The sequence below is a fragment of the Pristis pectinata genome, chromosome 3, assembly GCF_009764475.1.
Source record: "Pristis pectinata isolate sPriPec2 chromosome 3, sPriPec2.1.pri, whole genome shotgun sequence".
Classification (NCBI taxonomy): Eukaryota; Metazoa; Chordata; class Chondrichthyes; order Rhinopristiformes; family Pristidae; genus Pristis; species Pristis pectinata.
In genome coordinates this window covers 55956094-55980760 of record NC_067407.1, presented here as the reverse complement: position 1 = coordinate 55980760, position 24667 = coordinate 55956094, and the positions used below count along the sequence as shown (strand labels likewise).

General features: G+C 38.7%; 1 protein-coding gene across 1 annotated transcript in view; it reads right to left on the bottom strand.

Moving 5' to 3' along the window:
• LOC127567864 (dynamin-3-like) overlaps nt 1–24667 on the bottom strand; it is a 162294-nt gene that overhangs the window by 97568 nt on the left and 40059 nt on the right. The window contains exons 5-10 of the mRNA XM_052011015.1: nt 23780–23878; nt 20696–20856; nt 17553–17695; nt 14681–14816; nt 12605–12672; nt 9640–9778 (exon numbers count right to left, since the gene is read on the bottom strand). Of these exons, the coding sequence (XP_051866975.1) occupies nt 9640–9778; nt 12605–12672; nt 14681–14816; nt 17553–17695; nt 20696–20856; nt 23780–23878 (746 nt within the window). The remainder of the gene's footprint in view (nt 1–9639; nt 9779–12604; nt 12673–14680; nt 14817–17552; nt 17696–20695; nt 20857–23779; nt 23879–24667) is intronic.

Sequence of the window (24667 nt, the reverse complement as noted above, 5' to 3'; positions counted from 1 at the left end):
GGGCAACCCAAACTGCACACAACACAGGCAGTCCCCAGGCTACAATAGGATTCCATTCCTGAGAAATGTTTGTATCCAAACTGTTCGTTAAGTTGGAAATGAATGAAAACAGTGTGGGAGAGGATTGCAGAAACAGCTGTGACAGGACAATGAGCAGGCATGGGAAGAGTGGTTGCCAGCTGGCATCACTAACTCAGTGAGTGAGTGAATGAGTCTGCTCAGTTCTCCCAGTTCTGCTCAACTTGACCCAGTCTCCGATTGTGAGACTTGAGGTAAGGGGGGGGGGGGGGGGGGGGGGGGGTGCGGAAAGAGAGGCTGGAGGGAGAAGGCATGCAAAATGCTCCATTCCCATCTGGCAGAAGATGTCTGCAGCTCCGCGGCAGCTGGCAAATCTATCCCTATCCATCCGGCCAGTCTCCCAAATGCTCATTTGTATGTACGAAGTGTCCTTAAGTCAAGCACTTGTAACCTAGGGAGGACCTGTGCTCCAAATGTAGCCTAACCAAAGTTTCATACAGCTACAACATGACTTCCCAACTTTTATCTTAAATGCCCCAACCAGTGAAGGGTAGCATGGTGCACGCTTTCTTTATCAGCTTACTTGTGCTGTCACTTTCAGGGTGCTATGGACTTGAATCAAAGATCTCCCTGTACAGCAATGCTCCTATTGGTTCTGCCATTTACTGCATACCTTGCATTTGACCTTCCAAAGTGCAACATATCACACTTATCCAATTAAACAGCATCTGTCATTTCTCTGCCCATATCTGCAACCGATCTACATCCCTCTGTATCCTTTGACAAACCTCCTCACTATCCACAACTCCGCTAATTTTTGAACCATCAGCAAAGTCACTAATCAGCCCACCAACATTTTCGCCTAAATCATTTATATATAAACAACAGAGGTCCCAGCACTGATCCCTGTGGAACACCACTGACCCCTGTGGAACACCACTGACCTTCAGTCAGAATAACACCCTTCCACCACTAATCTCTGTCTTCTATGGCCAAGCCAATGTTGAATCCAATCTACCAAGTCTCTGTGGATTCCATGTCCCTTTATCTTCTGGATCAGCCTACCACAAGGGATCTTGTCAAATGCTTTACTAAAGTCCATGTAGACAACATCCACTGCCCTACACTCATCAATCATCTTTGTCACCTCCTAGTACTGAGATGGCAGTAATTAACAAAGGTTATCTTTGCAGAGGAGATCACATCTACGGCCCCTGAACATGCAAAGTACTGCAATGCCAATGGCTGTGAACGCCACAGTGATGAACGTGTGCCATGTTCCTTCCATGCAAATACAGACATATTGGGCCAGAGGTTGCTGCCAGCACTGAGCTTTCACTACTTACCAGTGAAATACAGGAAAAAAATTGTGCTAGCTTTTGTTTGGATTCCATGATATTGACTTGCTTTTAAAGTTCAGATCCAAAATGATGAGCCCACATGTGACAACAAGGCCAGCACATTGGACAGTCGGAACAAGCACTATAAAAATGATTGAAAAAAGCTTTTGACAGCCAGTAAAGCCATGCTCCAGCTTTCACAGCTATTAGGTATATCAAATGCTTCTTAATTCCCTGACAATTAGAAACATTCAAAATATTTGAAAATAATCAACTAATTGGAATAATTTAAAATTAATAAAAGTTAATGCATGAAGTCACAATCTTCTTATAAAGTATTTAAAAATATTTAAAGCAAGCACAATTAATTGCCAAAATATAAATTGCCTTATACTTACCCTTCTCAAGTGGGCTTTCTATTCCTGCAACATATCTAACCTGGCTAAAATTCAGCAAGTAGATTCCCCAGTGTAACTGCTGAGACTACAGCAAGTTTGTGCGCCACTACTGGTCCCCAACTTGAGAGTGCAACCGGAAAACCACCAGTTCAGCACAGAAGGCAAACCTGGAACATCTGCATTTGTGGGGAGTCCCAAACTTGCTGACCCAAGGGTAAATGCTAACAGAGTCTACTGTCATTGTTGTACAAGGCAGGTCATTGCGACCTACAACTCAGAGAGAGCTGTTATTGCATTCTCATTTGCATAAGAACTCAAGGATGAGGAGCAGAAGTAGGCCATCCTACTCCTGAACCTGCACCACCATTTATGAAGATCGTGGATGATCTTCAACCTCAAGCCCATTTTCCTGCACAATGCCCATATCTCTCGATTCACCTGATAACCAGAAATCTATCAAACTCTCTTTGAATAATGAGCTCCCACAATCTCTAGAGTAGAAAATTCTAAAGACTCTCTGAACAAAGTAATTTCTCCTCATCTCAGTCCTAAATGGCCTACTGCTAATTCTGAGACTCTGATCCATGACTCTAGACTTCTTAGTCAAGGAAAACATTCACACTGTGTTCACCCTGTCAAGCCCTGTAAGAATTACTTTAGTTTCAATGAGATCACATTCCATTTTTCTAAACTCCAGAGAAGGCAGGCCGAGTTTACTTTATCTCATCTCGTTCACCAAACCTGCCATCCTTGGAACCAGACTGGTGAATCTTCATTGCACTGCTTCAAAGGTAAGTATATCCTTATTTTAGATAAGGAGACCAATATTCCAGGTGGGATCTCACAAAGGCCCTATATAATTGCAGGAAGACATCTTTTAATATGCACCGCATTGGACAATCTTACATTTTTCTAATATTTCTTCTGCCGTGTTCTTGCCACTCATTTACCTTGCCTAAAGTCCCTTGAAGCTTGCTTACAATCCTCCTCCTTACTCACAATCCCACCTCATTTAGTACTATCAATGAACCTGGAATTTTGACATTTGGTCTCTTTAGCCAAATCATTGACATAGACTGTGACTAGCTGGGGGCCAAACACTGATCCCTGTGGCACTCCATTACTTATAGCCTGCCAACCTGAGACAGACCAATTTACTCCCACTCTTTGCTTTCTGCCTGTAACCATTTCTTAATGTATATCAGTATATTGTCTTCAATTCCACGTTGACCCTAACTTCTTGTGTGTAACAACTAAAAGCCTTCTGAAAATCTAAATCCACCACATCCATTGATTCCCCCTCATCTATTTCACTGGTGACACCCTCTGATAGAATAGTCAAACATGATTACCCTTTCGATGCTGACTCTGTTCATCTTATTATTCTTTTCTGGGTGCTCTGTTATTACATTCTTCATTATAGATTTCAGCTTTTTCACTTCTACTAATGTAAGACTAAGAAGTCAGGAGTTCCCTGTTTTCTCTCTTCCTTCTTTCTTAAGTGGTTGGGTCACATTTGCTATCTTCCAATTGACAGGAAATATTCAAGAATCTGTAGAATTTTGTAAAATGATAACCAAAGACAATCAGGTAGAAATGGTATAATGCCTTGCTCAGATTGCAGGTTTGCCCATGATGCAGGGTGCAGAAGACATGATGAAAGCAGTCTGAGCTAGCATGGTATTAAGCTGAGCATGCATGAGAAGAAGCATTACTACAGCGCTCACAGTTTTGATGGAAGCCAAAATCAAAACAAATGTAATTTTTCACATTTTCTGTTTTTATTTCAGATTTCCAACACATTCTTTTTTGTTTTGCTTTCTGTTTGGTGGAAATTGCTTGTGCTGTAATGTGAAACAAAAATCACCAGATCGTGTATTATGTTGGTTCCACAAGAATGCAATCAATTCCACACAGTAACTACAAACTTAGAATAAACCTCAATGCCAAATTGAAATTGGACAAAACTTTGTTCCTTGACATTACTTTCTAGGAGTTTTCCCAAAATAACAAATATTTTGCTGTATTTAGTCTTCTTTTGTAGCTTGTCCCATCAAAGTCCTCATCTGAGTCTCTTGCTGCAGAACGTATGTTCAACCTCACCCTCTGGTGTATTGTATCGTATTATTCTTGTCAACTGCTCTGAGTGTGCCAAACTCAAGAACTGCATTTCATCACATACAGATTGCACCTCCAATCTACCCTCTGAGATATGCAAAGTGTCAGCATCTGAACTGGCAGCTGCCAGCATGAAATGAAGTGGCCACATCTCTTTATCATAACCTTCTACTTTATGCTCTTCTACTGTCTATCGGGTTGCACTTCTTGGGTATCAGAAATTAAAGTGGTACAAGATCAAGACTGTGCTGAAGAGAATTAGGAAAAGTATGAGGAGCCTGCTCAAATCATCAGTAGTTCCTAAATCAGAAGAAAGTGCAAGATGTAGAGAAAATGAGATGTAACAGGGATGATTTGACATAAGGATATTGATCAATTGATTCAGCGCTGCTACTGAGCAGAGAATTTCCTGGTATTCCAGTAATGGGAAACAGCATCATTTTCATGGGTTTGGGGACAGAAGCACTGTTTCCCTCCAGTAAGTTGTTGCCTCCTCTGTTTATATAATCTCTTTCAAGACAGAGAATACTGCATCAGTGAGTGTTGTGTGATTTGAAATGTAGCAGTGAAAAATAAAGTATGGAACTGTGTGTGAGAGTATAGGGAAGCACATGATTGTAAGGTATGAGTTCTTATTGTTTGTGACTTTTGGTGGACGACTGTTAGGAAGTTGTGAACTGCACTATGACTAGCGATAGAATATAGTACCTGAGGAACACACAAAAAGTGCTGGAGGAACTCAGCAGGTAAGGCAGCATCCATGGAGGGAAATTAACAGTCAACTTTTGGGCCACTCAATTTCATCAACTTTGCCTCCAATTTCCACCTTGCCCTCAGATTCACTTGGTCCATCTAGGACACCTCTCCCCCTTTCTGGATCTCTCTGTCTCCATCTCTGGAGACAGATTAACCACAGACATCTTCTACAAACCCACTGACTCCCACAGTTACCTTGACTACACCTCTTCCCACCTTGCCACTTGTAAGGACACCATCCCCTTCTCCCAGTTCCTCTGCCGCATCTGTTCCCATGATGAGGCTTTCTATTCTAGGACATCAGAGATGTCCCCCTTTTTCAGTAACCAGGGTTTCCCTTCCATCACCAATGCTGCCCTTACCAGTATCTCCTCTACTTCCTGCACATCTGCCCTCAACCCCTCCCACCGCCGATGTAACAGGGTTCCTCACTTACCACCCCACGAGGCTCTGTATCCAACACATCATTCTCCGCAACTTCCACCACCTTCAACGGGATCCTACCACCAGGCACATCTTCCCCTCACCCCCTCTCTCCACTTTCCGAAGGGACCGCTCTCTCCACGACTCTCTTGTCCACTCATCCCTCCCCACTGATAACTCTGCTGGCACTTATGCTTGCAACCACACCAAGTGCTATACCTGTCCCTACACCTCCTCCCTCACCACCATTCAGGGTCCTAGACAATCCTTCCAGGTAAGGCAGCGCTTCACCTGCAAGTCCGAGGGTGTCATTTATTGCATCCAGCGCGGCCTCCCGTACATCAGTGAAACCCGATGCAGATTGCGTGACCGCTTTGTCAAGCACCTTCACTCCGTCCGCCACAACAGCCAGGACATCCCAGTGGCCACCCACTTCAATTCCACATCCCACTCCCATACTGACAAGTCTATCCATGGCCTCCTCTACTGCCACGTTGAGGCCAGATGCAGGTTGGAGGAACAACACCTCATATTCCACCTTGGGAGTCTCCAATCTGACGGCCTCAACATCGATTTCTCTAACTTCTAGTAACCCCACCCTTTCTTTTTCTTCCCCCCCCCCCGACTCCTTTGTCTTCCCTTATTCCTGTGGCTCCCTTCCCCCACCTTGATGACCAGCCCATCTTCTCTCCTCCCCTTCCCCATCCTGTCCACTGCCCTCTCCTACCGAATTCCTTCTTCTTCAGCCCTTTGTCTCTTCTACCTATCACCTTTCAGCTTATTACATCTTCTCCCCCTCCCCCACCTATCTACCTTCCCCCCTCACCTGGACTCGCCTATCACTTGAATTCACCTATCCCCTGCCTGCGTGTGCTCCTCCCCCTCCCCCCATCTCCTTATTCTGGCTTCTGCCCGCTTCCTTTCCAGTCCTGATGAAGGGTCTCGGCCCGAAACGTTGACTGTTTATTTCCCTCCATGGATGCTGCCTGACCTGCTGAGTTCCTCCAGCACTTTTTGTGTATTGCTCCAGATTCCAGCATGGGCAGAATTTTTTGTGCCATAGTACCTAAGGATATATTTTCAAACCCTGAATATTCCTAAGGTTACTCTTAAACTTCTTGCAATACTGAATCCAAGAACTCAGAACTAGATCACTGGAATTCACCTTGACAGCCGTCTCTTCCCATTCTCTTTTCTCTTGGTGTCTCAAGGATTTACTACTCCATTGACGAAATATGACATACTATACATGCATTTGAGCTGATGAGTGATGGCAAATGAAGCCTGCTTTCTCCACTGCAGAGCTATTCTTCATTCTTTCAAAGTCAGACTTACCTACCAAATGATTGACAATACTTAACACATCCATAATATACCTGCCCAATAAGTCATGCAGGCCAACTTAAAGCAGTACAGGCTTACCATACTCATGCAAGTATCAATTTTGGGCTCCTGCTAATGAATGAAGCACACCACATTAAGCACTATCCCCAGGCATTAGTCAGGTACACAAATATGCAGTAATGCTTACATTACCATAACAATCCCTAATGACATCGATAGTTATCCATAACCACTGGTTCATGTACAAGTAAAACACAATTTTTGCATTCAGTTAACTTTTCAGAAAGATTCAACATTTAGGGGGGCTAATAAATTTAGCTGCATAATCTCTGGAAGTTCAATAGGATTCTCAAACAATCAGAACTTTTTTTTAAATGGAGGTTACTGACACACTTGATCATAACATAGCATGTTTATCTTTATTTTCCAGTGTTGCCTTCAGAGGAACATGCATAAAATATATATCAGATATTAACAATATTGTTAAATATTTAGAAAACATCAGCAAAGTTCAGTTTGTGTGGTTTGCACCTAATTACTAAGTTCCCCATCAGTAATTATTTTAGTCACCTGTCATTTAAAGCTATCCCTGTGCATCATATGATAATCAACTCATGGAAATTAAAACTTAGGAAGGTAATAATTTTACAAATGCTCCATCAATAAAATCTTTGATAATTTGTCCTCTGGCAATGTAGCCATAAGACTTTTTTCCCCCCTGCACTGCAAAACTCATATCCCCTTACATAGATCGAGTGGACAGTCAGACGCTTCTTCCCAGGGCAAAAATGGCTAACACGAGGGGGCATAACTTTAAGGTGATTGGAGGTAGGTATAAGGGGGATATCAGAGTTAAGTTTTTTTTTTACACAGAGAGTGGTGGGTACATGGAAGGCACTGCCGGCAGAGGTTGTGAGGACAGATACATTAGGGACATTTAAGAGACTCTTAGACATCCACATGAATGATAGAGAAACGGAGGGCTATGTGGGAGAGAAAGGTTAGATGGATATTAGAGCAGAATAAAATGTTGGCACAACATCGTGGGCCAAAGGGCCTGTACTGTGCTGTAATGTTCTATGTTCTAAAACTGCAGTGCTGAAATTTGGAAATAGTTACTGAATGAAAGTACACTATTCCCACTTTCTACCCTTCAGCATTAGAAAACACATCTACCCCTTATTGAATATATTTAATGACTTGACCTCCACTTCCTTCTGTGGTTGAGAATTCTACAGGTTTACCACTCTCTGGGTGAGGGCATTTCTCCTGATCTCGACTCTAAATGCCATATCCTATATCCTGAGGCAGTGAGCATGGTTCTGGACTTCCTAGCCATTGGGAACATCCTCCTTTATACAAGATATACTGTAATAGCATCAAATTGATTGGAATAAGTTCCTTGAGTTTTAGCAGCATAGCATAGAAACTTAAACCTGACCAGGTTTGATCTGATTTCACCAGAACTAGCTATTGAAATGCATATACAAACAAACTTCCAATGCCTGAATGGACATTCTTGCTTGACATTGATATTGAATTGCTATCGCAACAATTGGTCCCTGACAAGATGACAGACATCAGCAGTAGTAACAACTGAGACATTACCATTGGTATCAGTGCAAAGCTCAGGAAGCAGAGGGTTAAAGAAAAAATCAATTTTTACATTCTTAACTGCTGTCCATTGACCAATCACCCTGCCTTAAAATACAGAAGCTCCCGCAAACGGACCTGGATGACACCAAGTGATCTCGGCATTACTCTCTGCAATTCACTTTGTAAATCTCACTGTCCCTCCATCTTCACATTTTCCTTTAACAGCCTCTTTAAAATTCATGTGTTTGACCAAGTTTTAACTCCCCTTCTTCTTCATACAGCATGGAAATAGGTCCTTAGTCTAAGTCCATGCTATCAAGAACCTACTTACACTAATCCTGTTTCATTCTCCCCACATTTGTTTCAACTCTCCCCATCCCCCAGGTTCTATCATTTACCTACACAATAAGGGCAATTTACATTAGGGCTAATTAATCTACCAACCCACAAATTTTTGGGATGAAGTAGGAAACAGGGAGAACATGCAAACTCTACACCAACAGCAGTGGAGGTTAGGATTGAACCAGTCACTGGATCTCTGAGACAGCAGATGTACTAGCTGCAACACTGTTGCCATCCTGCTTTTGGATTCAATGTACAACTTTATTTTTGTGAAGCATTGCAACATTATTTTATGTTGAAGATGCTGCATAAATGCAAATTGCAAGTGTGCATAATTTAATCACAGTAGACAGTGGTGGTACAGCAGTTAAATATGTAAACTAGAGGATTAGACTAAAGTCCCAGGGAAGCAAGTTCAAACTCCACCATGACAGCTATGGGATCTAAATTGAATTAAATTATCCGAACTTAAAAGAAAGCTAGCTTCAGGAGCCACAAACTGCCAGATCCTTCATGTAGGAAATCTGTTGTCCTTAATCAGTCAGGCTTAAATGTAACTTTAGAACTATAACAATGTTGTTGACTCCTAACTCCCCATAGATAAAGCCTAGCAAGCCATTCAGTTGTCACTTAACTGCTACATTACTGCAGTGGTTCAAAATGAAAGCTCCACCACCATCTTCTCAAGGGCAGTTAGGAATAGGTATTAAATGCTGGCCCTGTCAGCTATGCATCCATCCCAAAACAAAATAAAAGAAAATATGATTTAAACTCAGAAGCTCAATAATGAGAAAAACATAGATCTTTCCTTTATGTCTGAATTTATTTGATTTATTCACATAAATCATATAAAATTATTTACACAGAGCAAGTTTGAGGCAGGCCAATTGTGATAAATTTACCTCAGGGTTTCTATAAAAAGACAATAATTTCTGCTAATGGCATAACAGGTTACTAGCTACACCTTATATATAAATGCAAAGATGTAAAATTTAACCAGATGCATTAGTGCAAATAACACACAAGACATTAAGATGACACCATGAAGCATAGGGGGAGATCTTAAACTGTCAGCAAAGTTAGTTGAACACAAAGATGTGTTACCTGGACATAGACGATTAGTTATGCGTTATTTTATAGTGTTTGAGAGGATGCATTTATTGTCATAAGTGCAAATAAAGGAAATCAGTGTCAAGTTCCTTGCATACTCTTAATTTAAATTACTGCACTGTCGAGGATAGTCATTTCAATAAATGTTAGTATCTCTATCACTCTGTTTGTGAACAAATAAAAATAGTGTTTACCTTATAGCTGCACTGTCTAATTGTATGTATTAATTCTTGGATAACCAAATCCACGCACTTCAGGCAAGGTTCCTTGAGTTTCACAATCTGTTTCTTCACAATAGTTTCAAAGGCCATATCAGGGGTAAACAAACCTGGTCTGAGGTCATTAAAGGCAAGACAGAACATCATTCCTGATACAGACTGCACTCAGAAAGTCGTTGCACATGTATCACTTAGTAAGATATTCAGAATTTTTCACACAAATATCTTTTACATGCAAAAGTGGAATTTATTTTTACATTTTATAAAGAAGAAAACTGAACATTCAAACAGGTAATTCAACCCAGATAAGATTAGTTTTAAACAGAAAACGTAATAGTATCAAACTTAATAATCTATTTTTTTATGAAAGTATCCATATACTTTCCTAACTTTAAGCAATCAATGCAACTACCATACAGAGAATATCTTTGTTCTTATGCTTAATAACTAAATGGTTGTTGCATACTCGGCATTTGAAAAAAAATATATTGGTTGGCAGTGCCACAAAACTGAAAACTGTATTTCTATTTTCTTAGAGACACGAGAGACTGCAGATGCTGGAATCTGTAGCAACACACAAGATACTGGAAGAACTGAACGGGTCTGGCATCATCTATTGAGGGAAATGGATGGTCAACATTTTGGATCAAGACCCTTCAGTCTACATGACGGGTCTTGACCTGAAACATTGACTGTCTAATTCTCTCTATAGATGCTGCCTGAACCGCTGAGTTCCTCCAGCATCTTTTGTGTTACTTTCTATTTTCCTAGTTACATAATCTAACCTTCCACGATTTAATTCAAATATACACACCATATCTTTTTACACTAGAGAACAGTATACTCTCCATTCTAAAGTTACAGAATTAAAATTATACATTGTAATCTATTAGCTCTAACTGCAAAATAATTCATGGAGTGTTCTCAAAAGCAAAAATTATATGTAAATAAACTCATCACACCAGTAAAGCCTTTAGGTAAATTAACCTGGATGCAGAATGTCTCTGCAAATTAAGTTCTCTTTCACAACGTAAAGACAGCAAACTAATTGGTGGTTATTGTAGGAACACTTGGCTTGACAACCTTGTTTCAAAACAAATTACTTTGCCCACAAGGAAAAAAGGGTTGCATGAATGAACAAGGCATGAATTACTGCCCTTGGATTTTGCAGTTGTGATGATAGCAAGACTACCAACATATGCCATCACTGCACATGAAACAGAAAGAAACATCTGGACTACATGCATGCACAGTTAAACACAAAAATCTAGTTGTTGTTTGGAATTCCTTTCTTTTCCAAAGGCTGTACTATTTTGCAACACTCTCCAGAGTATTCAAGGGAAATCAGGAATCTGACTAGAAATCATATATGTATGAATTATTCTTGCTGTAAAATACCTTGAAAATACTGCACTTAATTGCATGGTGAATTATTATGGTGTATTGAAGGATGATTACTGATAAGCAAACTCACTATTGCAAAACACATAATTTAATGGATAATTGTTTCATAATGTATTTTAAAGTAAATACATACACTTTATTTTATTATAATTTTAAATTTCAGCTTCTACCTTAATCTTGTGTGTAACTACCAATCTTCAATTCGTACTCTGTAAAATGTTTAACTTGTATTCAAAAATTTGCTTCTTCATTTCTGTTGTTTTCATCCTTTAATCTATTTGGCAGTTCAGCTTGCTTGCCAGGCACCAGGAATTCCCTAGAACTGCCTTCTGACAGCAACGGGCATCAATAAAACAAATTCATGTCATCAGGATCACTCAATCTTTCTGTCAGTTTCCTTCAAAGTCAGCATCAAGTGCCTTTTTTTCCCCACTGTTCACTACAAAATCCAGGCCGATTTCATTGTTTAAGTTTTTAAACTATGGTTTTCTACGGCTGGCTATTTCATGACAGTTTTAGGCAGTCTCTAAAACAATGTCTTTTTTAAAAAAAAATCAAATTCCCTTTACAAAAGGATTACTGACTCAATTGAATTCAGTAATATGAAATTAAATTCCAACATTGGAATAAATGTATCAATTGCTGAACTAAACCAATATGCAGTTATAGGAACAGAAATATTTCATGTTATTCAGAAAATTAGAACCAGATCTCATAATTTCAAATTTGTGCTAAGACAATAAGAGATAGGAGAGATATCTACATAAGAGAGGTGATGCATTTTGGTAGGGTGACCACGGAAGCTATATATTCCTTGGAAAATAAATGTCAAAATGAAATAGAGTGAGAGCAGGATCTCGGGGTGCAAATAAACAAAAAGTAGCAATGTGGTTGAATAGGACCAACAAGCAAACAAAACCAGGGGTTTCATTCCTGTAGTAGTAGAACTGAAAAGAAAAGCAAACATGCCTAACGTGCCCTGAACAACGCTTAGATCTCACTTTGACTACTGTGAACAATTCTGATCTCCCCATCAGAAAAAAGAATGAGGACTGGAGAGTGAGCAAAAAAGATTTTCTGGATTGATATTAAAACTCTAAAGTTATACCCATCAAGAAAGATTAATTAAGAGGATCTCTTTTTAAAAATAAAGAGGGACTTAGAAATGATTTGAGACAGATTTTAAGGTTATGTAAGGGTTTGATAGGGACTATATAACTTTGTTGGACCTGTACAGTGACATAATGCAAAGTACTTTATAATAGCACAATATGGAGAAAATATCTGGTAACTATTATCTGGCTCTTATATCCCCATGATACTTGCAAAAATTGTGAAGGGAAACAAATCAAGATAGTTAATTGCTTTATTACACCAATACTGCATTATTGTTCTGTTCTATTTTACAGACTCAAAGCATTGATTATGAAACAGCAGTAAACAAGCAAAAGATGTCTCTGGTGTAAGTATACAATTTTCACTTTCTTCTGTATTACAAGTTAAATTGGAAGATCAATATCACTCTTTAAGAACTTGCCTGATACCATGTATATTCTTAATAGCGAAGCTAATTTCTCGTCGTAGATCCTTTTCATCAAACTCCATCTACAAAAGTTAAAAATATATGAACATCTTTGTCCTCACAACAGAAGACACTGTGACATTGATGCATGATGGAACTACCAATCTAAGAATGCCTGATGTTACAGTTTTTTTTAAATGATATTGCATTTGACATATTAATCTCATGTGCCTGTTCCAATCTTTATTTCACTTTCTATATTTTTTTAAAGAAAGGCTTGTTAAAAATTGCACTTTTCCTTCCTGGTTTGCTCTGTTCTTTCGTGCGTGCAGATCCTTGAACGTGATTAGGCTGCCCAGCCTATTTGGTGGTGTCATAGTCTCCTACAGCTGATGCCAATATAGAGAAATGTGAAATCTGTTGTTATAGAGATTGCTGATCTTCACGGACAGCTGTCTTTGAGGCCTGCGGCAATTGTTTTCATTTCACTGCTGACTGCAAAATCAGACCAAAACTTTTTGCCCATTTTAACCATTTAAATAAACATTCTTTCAAGCTTTTAAAACATACATATTAAGTAGAATTTTTGCTTATTTTGTTCTTTAAACTGATTATGTAAAATTACAACAGAAAAAAATTGATTTCTTCAAGTTATCAGATCTTAGAACAATGCCGATATAAAACAGAAAATGTTGGAAATGCTCAGCAGGTCAGAGCACCTGTAGTGACACTTCATTGGAACTTGGAAAAGTAAAAAAAATAAACAGGTTTTAAGATGCAGAGTAGATGGTAGTGGTGGTGGGGAGGTTGGCAAGGAGAAAACATGATGTCTGTGACAGGGTAGAAGGTAGGAGAGATTAAATAACAAAAAGAGGTGATAATAAAAGGTGAAAGATGTCCTTCATTTGCTTTGCATCTTTACCCATACTGTCACTTAACCACTTCCCTTTATTCCCCTCTCCTTTCCACTTTTTATCTACATCTTAAAAAAACTGTTCATCTCTAATTTTTTCTAGTTCTTATGAAAGAATATCAACTTGCAACATTAAACTCTTTTCTGATCATAGATGTTGCATGACCTGCTGTGTATTGTCAACATTTTTAGTTTTTGTTTATTAAAACACAAGATTGCTTCAAAGCATTCAATTCAACTGATTTCAGAATTCTAAGCAACACGATGTTCATCTTCTATTAGTTATCTTTCTTGCTTAATTTATTAAACGATAGAAACTATTAACTTTAGAATTAGGTCTCTAGAGGGCCACCACAATATAGCTAATTTGAGCTTTTTGAGTCTTTGATCTGTGAATGCCCATTGCTGTTATAAGCAAACTATGTTTAACATGCTCTTTTTAACAGTGAAATAAATAGGTTAAAATAGTAACAGGGTAGCATTCATTGTCATTCAGCAATTTTTCTATTATCCCATAGTTGGGTATCTAGTGGTCCATTCCTACTGGTATAAGTAGATTAATCATTTCTGCAATACAAATGTTTGATGATTAAGAAGTTGGAATCAAATACATTTGTAAATGTATTTGTTACAGTTAGTATTCCTCTCTTCACAACATGTCTACAATTAATCAAATTATTCATTTTTGAAAATGTTTCTTTGTATGGAGGGATTTCTTGGGCATGGAATAGTTGAGGCAGAGAATATTAGTTCTCTCAAGGGAAAATTAGATCAGTATTGATGCCAAGATGCTATCACACAGTGTATTGGAGTGAGATACATTTTTTTATTCTAGCTAACAGCCAGCATGGATTTTAATATGTGTTTTCAATGCTGTATATCTCTACAATTTTCTGAGGTTTAGGAGATTTCAATATGTCTGGGGCTGAAGGTCCAGAAATCCACTGATTACTTCAATGAATCAGAATCAGGTTTATTATCACAGACATATGTCGTGAAATTTGTTGTTTTGCGGCAGCAGTACAGCACAAGACAAGACATAAAAATTACTAAAAGTTACAAAAAAATAAATAAGTAGTGCGAAAGAGGGATAACGAGGTAGTGTTCATGGACCGATTTATCATTTTGGTGGTTCCATTGTAATAAAATAGATAGAATGAGATTGGCAAGAGTTATACCTTTACCAGTTCAAAAGGAAATCGCTCATGGAAAATTTTGTTGATTCTTGCTCCACCTGATAATTCTACTGTATCCACATGGTTGCCTGATCCTTCAATTTTCTTGTCAAAATCCACAGAAAACTGCTTTACCATCCTGATTGCAAAAAAAGGAGAAAATAATTTCTTATGGGTACGCAATAATTACCGATAAGTCTATGACACTCCCCACCATTTCCTTTTACCTCTCGTCCACATTGTCCTGGCTCATTAAGAGAAAGCATCTTGCCTGACTACATACCAACTTATTTATGCACACTTCTCCAGCCTTGAGACAATAATAAAACTTGGGAGAAAGCAGTCATTGAAAAAATGTTAGCAGTGAAAATAATATTAATTTAATAACAATAGACACATATTCTGGCACATTGTTTCAATGGAATTGGAATACTATTGTCACATATACTGAGGTACAGTGAAAAATCCAGACAGTGCATCGAGGTAATGCAAGGTAAAATAATAAGAGTGCAGAATAAAGTGTAACAGCTACAGAGAAACTGCAGTGCAGGTAGACAATAAGGTGGAAGGTCATATTGAGGAAGTAGAGGCGCTGGTGAGCTTTCTTGGACTAGGACATCTATGTGATTCGACTAGGACAGGCTATTGGTGATGTTTGCTCCTAGGAACTTGAAGCTCTCAATCCTCTTGACCTCAGCACCAGTGATGTAGACAGGAGCATGTGCACCACTCCCCGTCCTGAAGTCAATGACCAGCTCTTTCATTTTGCTAACATTGAGGGAAAGGTTGTTGCCATGACACCACGTCACTAAGTTCTCTATCTCCTTCCTGTACTCCAACTCATTGTTTTTTGAGATTCGGCCCACTATGGTGCTGACATCTGCAAACTTGTAGATGGAGTTAGAGCAGAATCTGGCCATGCAGTCATGAGTGTGTAGGGGTAGAGTAGGGGGCTGAGGACACAGCCTTGTGGGGCACCAGTGTTGAGAATAATCGTGGTGGAGGTATTGCTGCCTACCCTTACTGATTGTGGTCTGTTGGTCAGGAAGTCAAGGATCCAGTTGCAAAAGGAGGTGTTAAGTCCCAGGTTCTGGAGTTTGGTGATGAGTTTGTTTGGAATTATAGTATTGAAGGCAGAGATGTAGTCAATTAACAATAGTCTAAGGTAGGTGGCTTTACTGTCCAGATGCTCCAGAGATGAGTGTAGGGCCAGGGAGATGGCATCCACTGTAGACCTGTTTCAATGGTAGGAGAATTGCAGTGGGTCAAGGTTGTCTGGGAGGCTGGAGTTAATGCGCGGCATGACCAGCCTCTCTAAGCATTTCATGATGGTGGATGTCAGAGCAACTGGGTACAATAATGGTTGGTATATTATGGACGGTTGACAAACCTCAGGTTGAGAGATTGATCCTTTACAAATGGCTTTTATCCTGTTACTGCATTTAAAATCGGAATATAGGGAGCTTGATTTTACCACTAAACAGTCATGTCAACCATACAAATTTCAGTCGTTTTTTTTAAGAAAACAGGCTATAATGCAGAAGGCATCGATTGGATTTTTGGATTCATTTTCTAAATAACTCTGGCATGACAACTGAGATTAAAAATCTCATATATTGCTTTCAATAAATACCAAGCTCCATTCCTATTTCTGAGGTGCTGTACTCTGAAATACACAATTCCATTTCACTTTCAAATCAAACTCAACACAATAAATTTTCTGAACCTCCAACAATTTGATTCAATGGTTTTATTAAAAAAATTCTATTGTATGATTATTTGTTTAACACAATATGAAAAATAATCATTAGTGAAAATCAATAAAATCTAAGTATTTGTAACGGAATTTGGCATAATATACCACTGATTCAAAACTATGTTTTCAATTAACTCCCTTCAGTCATGCTGGGTTAAAGCTCATTGAGCAGGTAGGATGTGGCAATTGGGATTGCTACATGTTAAGGAAGCAGCAGCAAGAGTCTTGATGCCAATAAAAGCGTAGAGAAAAGACAAAGGCTTATTCAAAAGAGAGTTAAGCCTGGGACATAAAGAAGAGTGTAAAGGTTGACAAGTGATGAAACATCTAAGCATGTATGTGGGGATGAGAGTTATGTGCATGCATGTTTGTGTATGGATAGGGTGTGGATTGTGTGTGCTGGTATAAAAGGAACAATTTCCACTGCCAGAAAGATTGATGACCAAAAGACACAGATTTAAGATAATCACAAAAAGAGCTCAATGTGAGATGTGAAGATTGGCCCATTGAGAACAACAAAGCATTTTTAAGGGCTAGGCTATTTCAGAATGTAATCCAGAAATACATTTTCACAGGATGACTGAAGAAATATGGAACCTTTTCACCAAAGTGGTTATGAATGTTGAACAAAGTGAAATATCTGACATTGACAGACCTTTTGTTATGTAGGGATATTAAGAGATAATGAGCAATGGTGAGAGAATGAATTTTGCTCTGATCTAACCAAGTGGACAAACAGATTCACAGGTATGAAGGAGTTCCCCTTCTCCTCATGCTCCATCTTTGACTACATAGTGCAGTTCTTGAAGATACCCATCCTAAATCCCAGCTAAAACTATCACGGACTTAGACCAATCTTCTCAGACTTTCTATGCAAATGCAAGCAATATTAGAACTTCATTTAACTTGCATCGAAATTTGTCTATAATAGTAAAATTTGTTCTTTATTATTTTGGAGAAGTAATCAATCTTCCTTTTAAAATATACTGTTTCAAAATAGTGCTAATAAAAATCCAAGCTAATATGAAACAACTACTTCACAGAATGTACCCAGAGAATCCACATCATAACTCAAACAAAGCAGTTTCACAATAAACTAAGGTCACATAAGTAACATACAGCAATAGAACTTTGGTTGTTATGGCAGGATCATCACATCGGCAGTCTTTAAACTCTTCTACCTCCTTTTCCAAAGATGATAACTGTCTCTGAAGCTTGTCTCGCAGTGCTGGAAGAGTCTCTCGAATGTGGTTCGTCAGTTGCTGTAAGAAATTGTGAAAGGTATAACTTTCAAAAAAGTGATACAATTGTCAACCCAATCAAACCCCTATTTAAACATTAACAAATTATAACATATTATCAATGAAGTGGAAGTGCAATGAACTTATTGCTCTTCCATTAGGATTCTAGAACAATGAAAATAATGACATTGAAGCTGAAAATCTTAAACAAAGATATAATTGTTTAACATGGCCACAAAATTAAACACTGATAAACTATTTAATGATTTACATTACACTTTCCATCTTTCTGAACAAGGATTTAATTTAGCCAAATTGATCAGATAAAAGCCTACAACACTTTTAAGAAACCCGAGTGAAATGCCAACAAAACGCAAAATGTAGAAAATTCCAGAAATCTAAAACAAAACTACAAAAACAAACGTTGCATATATCTTTTAATTACAGGTAGGTTAAGGCTAAATATTAAAAGGAAAGTCAGATCTGTCATGAACATTCAGATCAGTTAGAAGCATAGAAATTACTAAGAAGGAAATTTAATACTCAGTCTACCCTCCAAGACCCAATGATTCACAAGAATTTCCAACAACATCTTCAGGTCTTCTGTCAATTCCAGAGTCTTTGTCTGCATATAGAAACACTTGCAGAAGCTCAAGAGTGCCATCCACTCATCATGTGCTGAATCCACTGATCATGTCACCTGATAGCATCAGGACAGGTTTGATGAAAATAATGCTAAACTGCAAGATCTGCTCTATTAGAAAAGAACTCACTGAACATGGCAAGACATATCACATCAACAAAAGAAACTGGCGATCTGGAGTTCAGGGCATCAGCCTCGAAGTAGATCTCAAATGCTAAAAACAAATTATGGAAAGACAGGGCACAGGACCAGTTTTAATACTGACAAACAGAAAAAAAAATTAAGCAAGTTCTCAAAGTTTCCTTGGGAAAAAAAAATGAAACATCCTCAAACGGAAATCTCTGGTCTGTGAATTCTCAAAATCAACATTCAGTAAGGCACTGAGTACCTCAGGTCTCTGAGACAGAAGCATGTAGAGGATACACACAAACAACAAAAAGAGCACACAATATTCCAAACAACCCTCCTACCTGCCCTGTCCAGCACCACCTGCAGTGGCTCTTCAGCCTCCTCCGATCTCAAAGATCTAGAGTGGAAGCAAGTTATCCTCGAGCCCAGGGGACTGCCTGAGAAGAAAACTACCTTTAAGTAAGGTACACCATTGTGTGGAAAGTATCAAGGTATTGCCTCCCCAGAGTACAAAGGGAAAACAAAAATTCACTTGTACTCCTCTGACCCATCTCCTTCCTACTGCTGAGCAAGTACTGTTGGAATTTCAGTGTGGATTCAGACAGCGTACAGGAGAAGTGATGTTCATTGTCTAGCAGATCCAAGGACAGTGTTGGGAACAATATCAGGAACTCAACTTGATAAAAGTCTTGAATCTGTAAATCACAAAGCTTTGTGGAAAGTGCTGGTCATATTGGGCTACCCTACAAAATTCATCCATGTACTGAGGCTTCTGCATGACCAGATCACTTCCAGAATTCCTCACAATGACTCACAGACAGACCCATTCATCACCGAAAATGGGGTCAAGAAAGGAAATATTATTGTTTCAACCTTGTGCTCTATTTTCTTATTATCCTAGTCTTATAAGACAGCATTCCTGCTGGAATTCATTGAAAACAGGATGCAAGGTGTATTCTTTAATCTTTCATGCCTACAGTCAAGATAAAAGTTTCCAGGACATCCATCAATGACCTCTAATACATTAATGACTTTGCCATGCTTGAACACACCAAGACTGACCTCAAGACTCTGTTACATATCTTTGCATAAGCTAGCCCAAGGCTGGAATTTTAATCCAATATCGAGATGCCTCCTTGGGGGCCCTGCAAACAATATTTCACAATTCACCATCAAGGCTGAATTGGGAACAGTTGCTTCACTTACATTGTAGCCACCTTTTCCTAAAAATGAGTTATCTACGATGAGACATAGCACGCATCCAGTGCATTGGTGCATCATTTGGGAAACAAATTCAGCATATCTTTTCTGACTATGATCTATGGAAATGACATCAAGATATAGAGTAAATGGAAGACTTCTTAACTATTGAATTTCCTGTAAAAAAAAGCTTCTAAAACATCCATATTAACCGGCAATATGCTGATGATTGTGCACTCACCAGAAGTGACTACCAGACTGATTCAGGTATTCAGCTCTATTATCATCTCTACCCTTCTTTATGGATGTGAAACTTGGGTGACTTTACCAGTATCACCAAAAGAACCTGGTCAGTTACCACCAATGACGCGTCCTTAAAATCCTCGGCACGACATGGGAAGATGAAAGACAAAGCCAAAAGCACCAGCAATGAAACAATGATCCTCAGACAACAACTCTGCTGAACAACATACATGTATCCCCAACTTTCCACTTCCCAAACAAATTTTATGCTTCCAGCTCAGTCATGACTAGAAATCCCATGGTGGTCAAAGAAAAAGTTACAAAAACACATTGAAGGTATATCTGAAGAAAATACCCATCGACATCAAGAACAGAGAAGAAGAGGGCACAAACTGATGTTAAAGGCACCAAAGCAAGAACCAGCTTTGAAGATAAATTCCTTGCCTTCAAAACTGAAAAGTAAAACACAAGTAAAACAAACCCTAACCAGTGGGCAGCACTCCTAGAGGGACATATCTGTAATTTTGGTGGATGGATTTGTGTACCTTGGATAGGATTAATGAGTCACGTCAAGACTCATCAGTGAGCGAGGGTGGAAATCAATAATTCCTGTACATTTCAACACCAAATCATAATACTGGTAATTCATTCACTTCATTGTTAAAATAAAAAGAATTTTATTTATTTTTGCAACAGTATCGAATTATTTTGGCAGAAATGCACAGTGGATTGCACTTACAAATGATACCGATGCAAACAAAAGCATTATTATAATAAAAAAATGTAGTCCAAACACTATTTCTCACCTCGTTAAGGATCTTCTGAAGATATGGAGTTCCCATACGTTCTGCCATGTGTTTATATGCTGAATGAGAAAGGAAAAAATTTCTCTCTGCTGCAAGTGCTGCTTTAATATCCTTCTTTCCTTCAATATCCTTCTGACTTCTGTTGACAATACCAATGTATCCTAACGGCCATGAAAATAGAAACACAAATTGTTTTGATTTCTTATCATGTGTGTAAGCGTTAATATTCATTCTTGGTATATAAAGTTATCTCCAGGTCCTGTCCAATATGTATCCCTCAATCAAAATTTCTAAATACAAAAACAGACCACCTATTTTTATCTATAACATTGCTATTTGTGGGGGGTTCATGTGCACAAATTGGCTGCTTAAATCAGTGACTGTTTAGCATTAATCATCTGTGAGCAGCTTCAGAATGTTTTGTACATGACCTAAATGGTGTTATATAAATACAAGACTTTTATTTCTCTTTAAAGGATTTGGTGGCAAGATCAGTCTTTACTGCCCATCTGTAGTTCTAGTTGAAAAAGTGGTGGTGAACACAATTTAGATGCTTGGTGTCACACTAAAAATGAACCATGTTGGCATGGGACCTAAATTCACTGTGGTAAGTGCATATGGTTTCCTTTAGTGAATATGCTGGATTTTTATAAAAATCACCGTCATTTTTTACTTGAAGTGATTTACCTGTGATTTATTCCTTTCACAACAACATGAAGAGCAGGCTAGTTATGACAAGTTAACATTGGGGTTGTGCTCCGGCCAAAACTCTGGCATATTTTTCAGAATGCTATCATCATGTGCCTTTGTCTCATCCAAAGAGTGTGTCTATTAATACAAGAGAACCAATTGGAAATGATTTAGCCTTGCTCATCCAAGAGCCTGTACAAAAATGCTCCAGATCCTCTTCTTAGCAACCATGCCATATTAACTTCGCATTCTGAGGAGGGACTCCAGCAACTAAAAGACAGACTCTCTCACACCTGTAAAGAGTTTGAATTGACTATCAGCATCACAAAGACAAGCGTTATGGTACAGGGTGCTTTAATTCTGCTACCTATCAACAATAACATTACTGGAAATTGCTGAAAGTTTCATGCATCTAGGCTCCACAAAAAAACAGCAATCTGTCAATTGATTCTAAAATCAACTCGCACACTGCAAAAGCCATGCCAGTTAAGTCCATACTGACCAAGAGTATGTGGATCAGTACCAACCTGACAGAGAATGCTGAACTGCAAGTTCTACTAAGCCTACTTTCTTAGCACACTCTTCTAAAGTAGGGAAGCCCAGACAACATATACATGGCATGAGGAAAGCACAACAGTTTCCAACTTCACTCCCTCAGATGCATCCTAGGCAGTGTCTTGGCAGAACAAGGTCAAAAACTTTGAGATCTTGGAACATGTTAAATTTATCAGCGTATATTAATTGTGGAGATTCCAGGTCGAAACCCTGCAGAAGTCCTGATGTGGGGTTTCAACCCGAAACATTGACAATTCCATTCCTCCCATAAATGCTGTTCGGCTTGCTGAGTTCCTCCAGCAGATTGTTTGTAGATTCCAGCATCTGCAGTCTCTTGCGTCAGCATATATTAATTGTTAAGTCATCAACATAAGCAGTGGAGCCACATTCATTAGATGGGTGATAGCCATAGTCCACAGACATTTTGTTATGTGGACATCCATGCCTTTGCTATAGAACAACTATGAGCAAGATTGGAAGCTGGCAAACATCAACACAGACAACTAGGAGTCTTTCATTTACATAGAGCCATTTAAGTTGCTCACATAACATCCTAATACTGTTCACAACCAATTAAGTGATGTTTTGCTCAACAGTCACTGATCTGACATAGCAGCCAGTTTTTGCACATGACTGTCAGGGCCTCTGGAGACTGACTTTCAGAAGGGCATCTGAAGAGGCAACGAAAACAGGATGCTCAATTGGCAGATAAAGTACACTGAAAAAAAAGTCCAGCAAATTTTACACCTTCTCGGTCCACGTTCATCTGCAGCAAATGTAGCAGATACCATCAGGCCAGAATCAGGGTCCTGCCCCACACCATATAATGTGCAACTCTGCGTTGACCACAAAGGCGCAAACCAACATCCCACAAAACAGAAAGTTGCTACACATGGTCACTTTTACTGATAACAACCTTATTTTGTTTTTTGGCTTTTTATAAAACTGAATTCAAACTCCTAGAATGCATGGTAGGATTTGAAATCACTTCTTTTAAGTTACCTTCACCTCTTAAGGTTAAGTTTCTTCAGGTTTAAGAATTACTAGTCCAATGACATAAGCAATTATCTAGTGGAAAGATTATTTCAAAATAACAACTATTCACAAGTACACAAAGTGAGTTCTTAATACTGATCCACCTCATTTCCATTGGTATTTCATTGATTATTCTCACCACCTTCTACACAAAGGCCTCTCCATCTTGTGTACTGTCTCCAAGTAAATGTGTGATCTTTGCTACTGTTCTTCTATTTTCAATTGTTAGTAGAGAGACAAGAGCAACCCAAAAATATTCACATTGGGAGTTTTGGAATCTTATATTGTCTTGAGTTCATTCATTGCTGCACATCTACAGGATAGCTGACTGCTGTCATTAACTAAGAGATCAACACATGAATGCATGACACACAGACCTGCAGTATTGCATAAATGGGTTCTGGTATAACCACGGAGTCATACAGCACAGAAACAGCCCTTCTGCCACCAATATCCATGCTGACCATCAACTACCCATCTATACTAATCACACTAACCAATACTTGGTCTGTAGCCTTCAATGACTTAGTGATTTAAATGCTGATCTAGGTACGATGCCTCCTGCCTCCACCACCACAATGTACCACCAATGTAATGAAAAGCACATTTTACAAATATTAGCAAGGCCAGACAAAGCTTAATTCCTTTAATCAAACTACATTATAATCTCAGCAACTATAATGTCAAAGAAAAATTGCTTTTGAATGCACATACATCATTAAATTAATAAGATTGCTGTTGTTTTAGATATCCAACACTCTGAAAATTAAGCACCAACTACAATGACCTATTTATATGAAATACCTCTGCGAAGAGGCAAGAGCTTGTTCTCCAAAACATTCCTGGCATCTGTACCCTCATCCATTAGATCAAGCTTGGTAATCACACCAATTGTTCGCAAACCTGTTCAAATCAGAAGAAATAAGTTGTTAAATGAGAAGTTAATTAAACTGAAGTTAATTGATGTAGTTACATAAATAAATTTCTGGTAAATATCATCAACCAACCATAATGCTCCAGGGAAACTGAATGTTTCAGCTACAGATATACAAATACCTAAAAACAGCATTAAATAACACTAAAAAATGATTATATGTAATAGGGAACCAACTTTTTAAATATTTGACGTCAGGTCTGACATAATGCCAAACATATTGCAGCACCAATATAAAGTACTGCAGACCAGTGGACCACAAATTCGATCTGTCTTCCTCAAGTTTTTTTTTCTTCTTGCCAATACCTCTCGGGGTGATGTCAAACCATGCATCTTTAAATTCCCCCAAAAGGCAGAAAATTGGACAGAAAGTTGTCACAACGCTCCTCCTACAGAACTGCCAGTGCCTGACTCTATATTCAAAAGCAGACACTAGATAGCAGATTAACTGTATGAGTTACATGGCTCCAAGTAATGAGAGGAAGATTCACACAGTATATCACAGTATTCCACAGGTATGGCATCCTACAGATGGTAAGTCATTTTCAAGAAGACTTGAAATAAAAGCTCAACTTATAAAGTGAGACCTAAACAGACTTCTATCTTGAAGCTGCAGTCTTCCTGGACTTCAGAGTCGAGCCATCTACATTTTGGCTTATCTACTGAAATCGTAAGGGATCTGAGAGCTCAGAGTTATTCAATGACAATAATTTGATGTTAAAGGTGTTCTATGACCAGCATTACTTTTTGGAACGGCA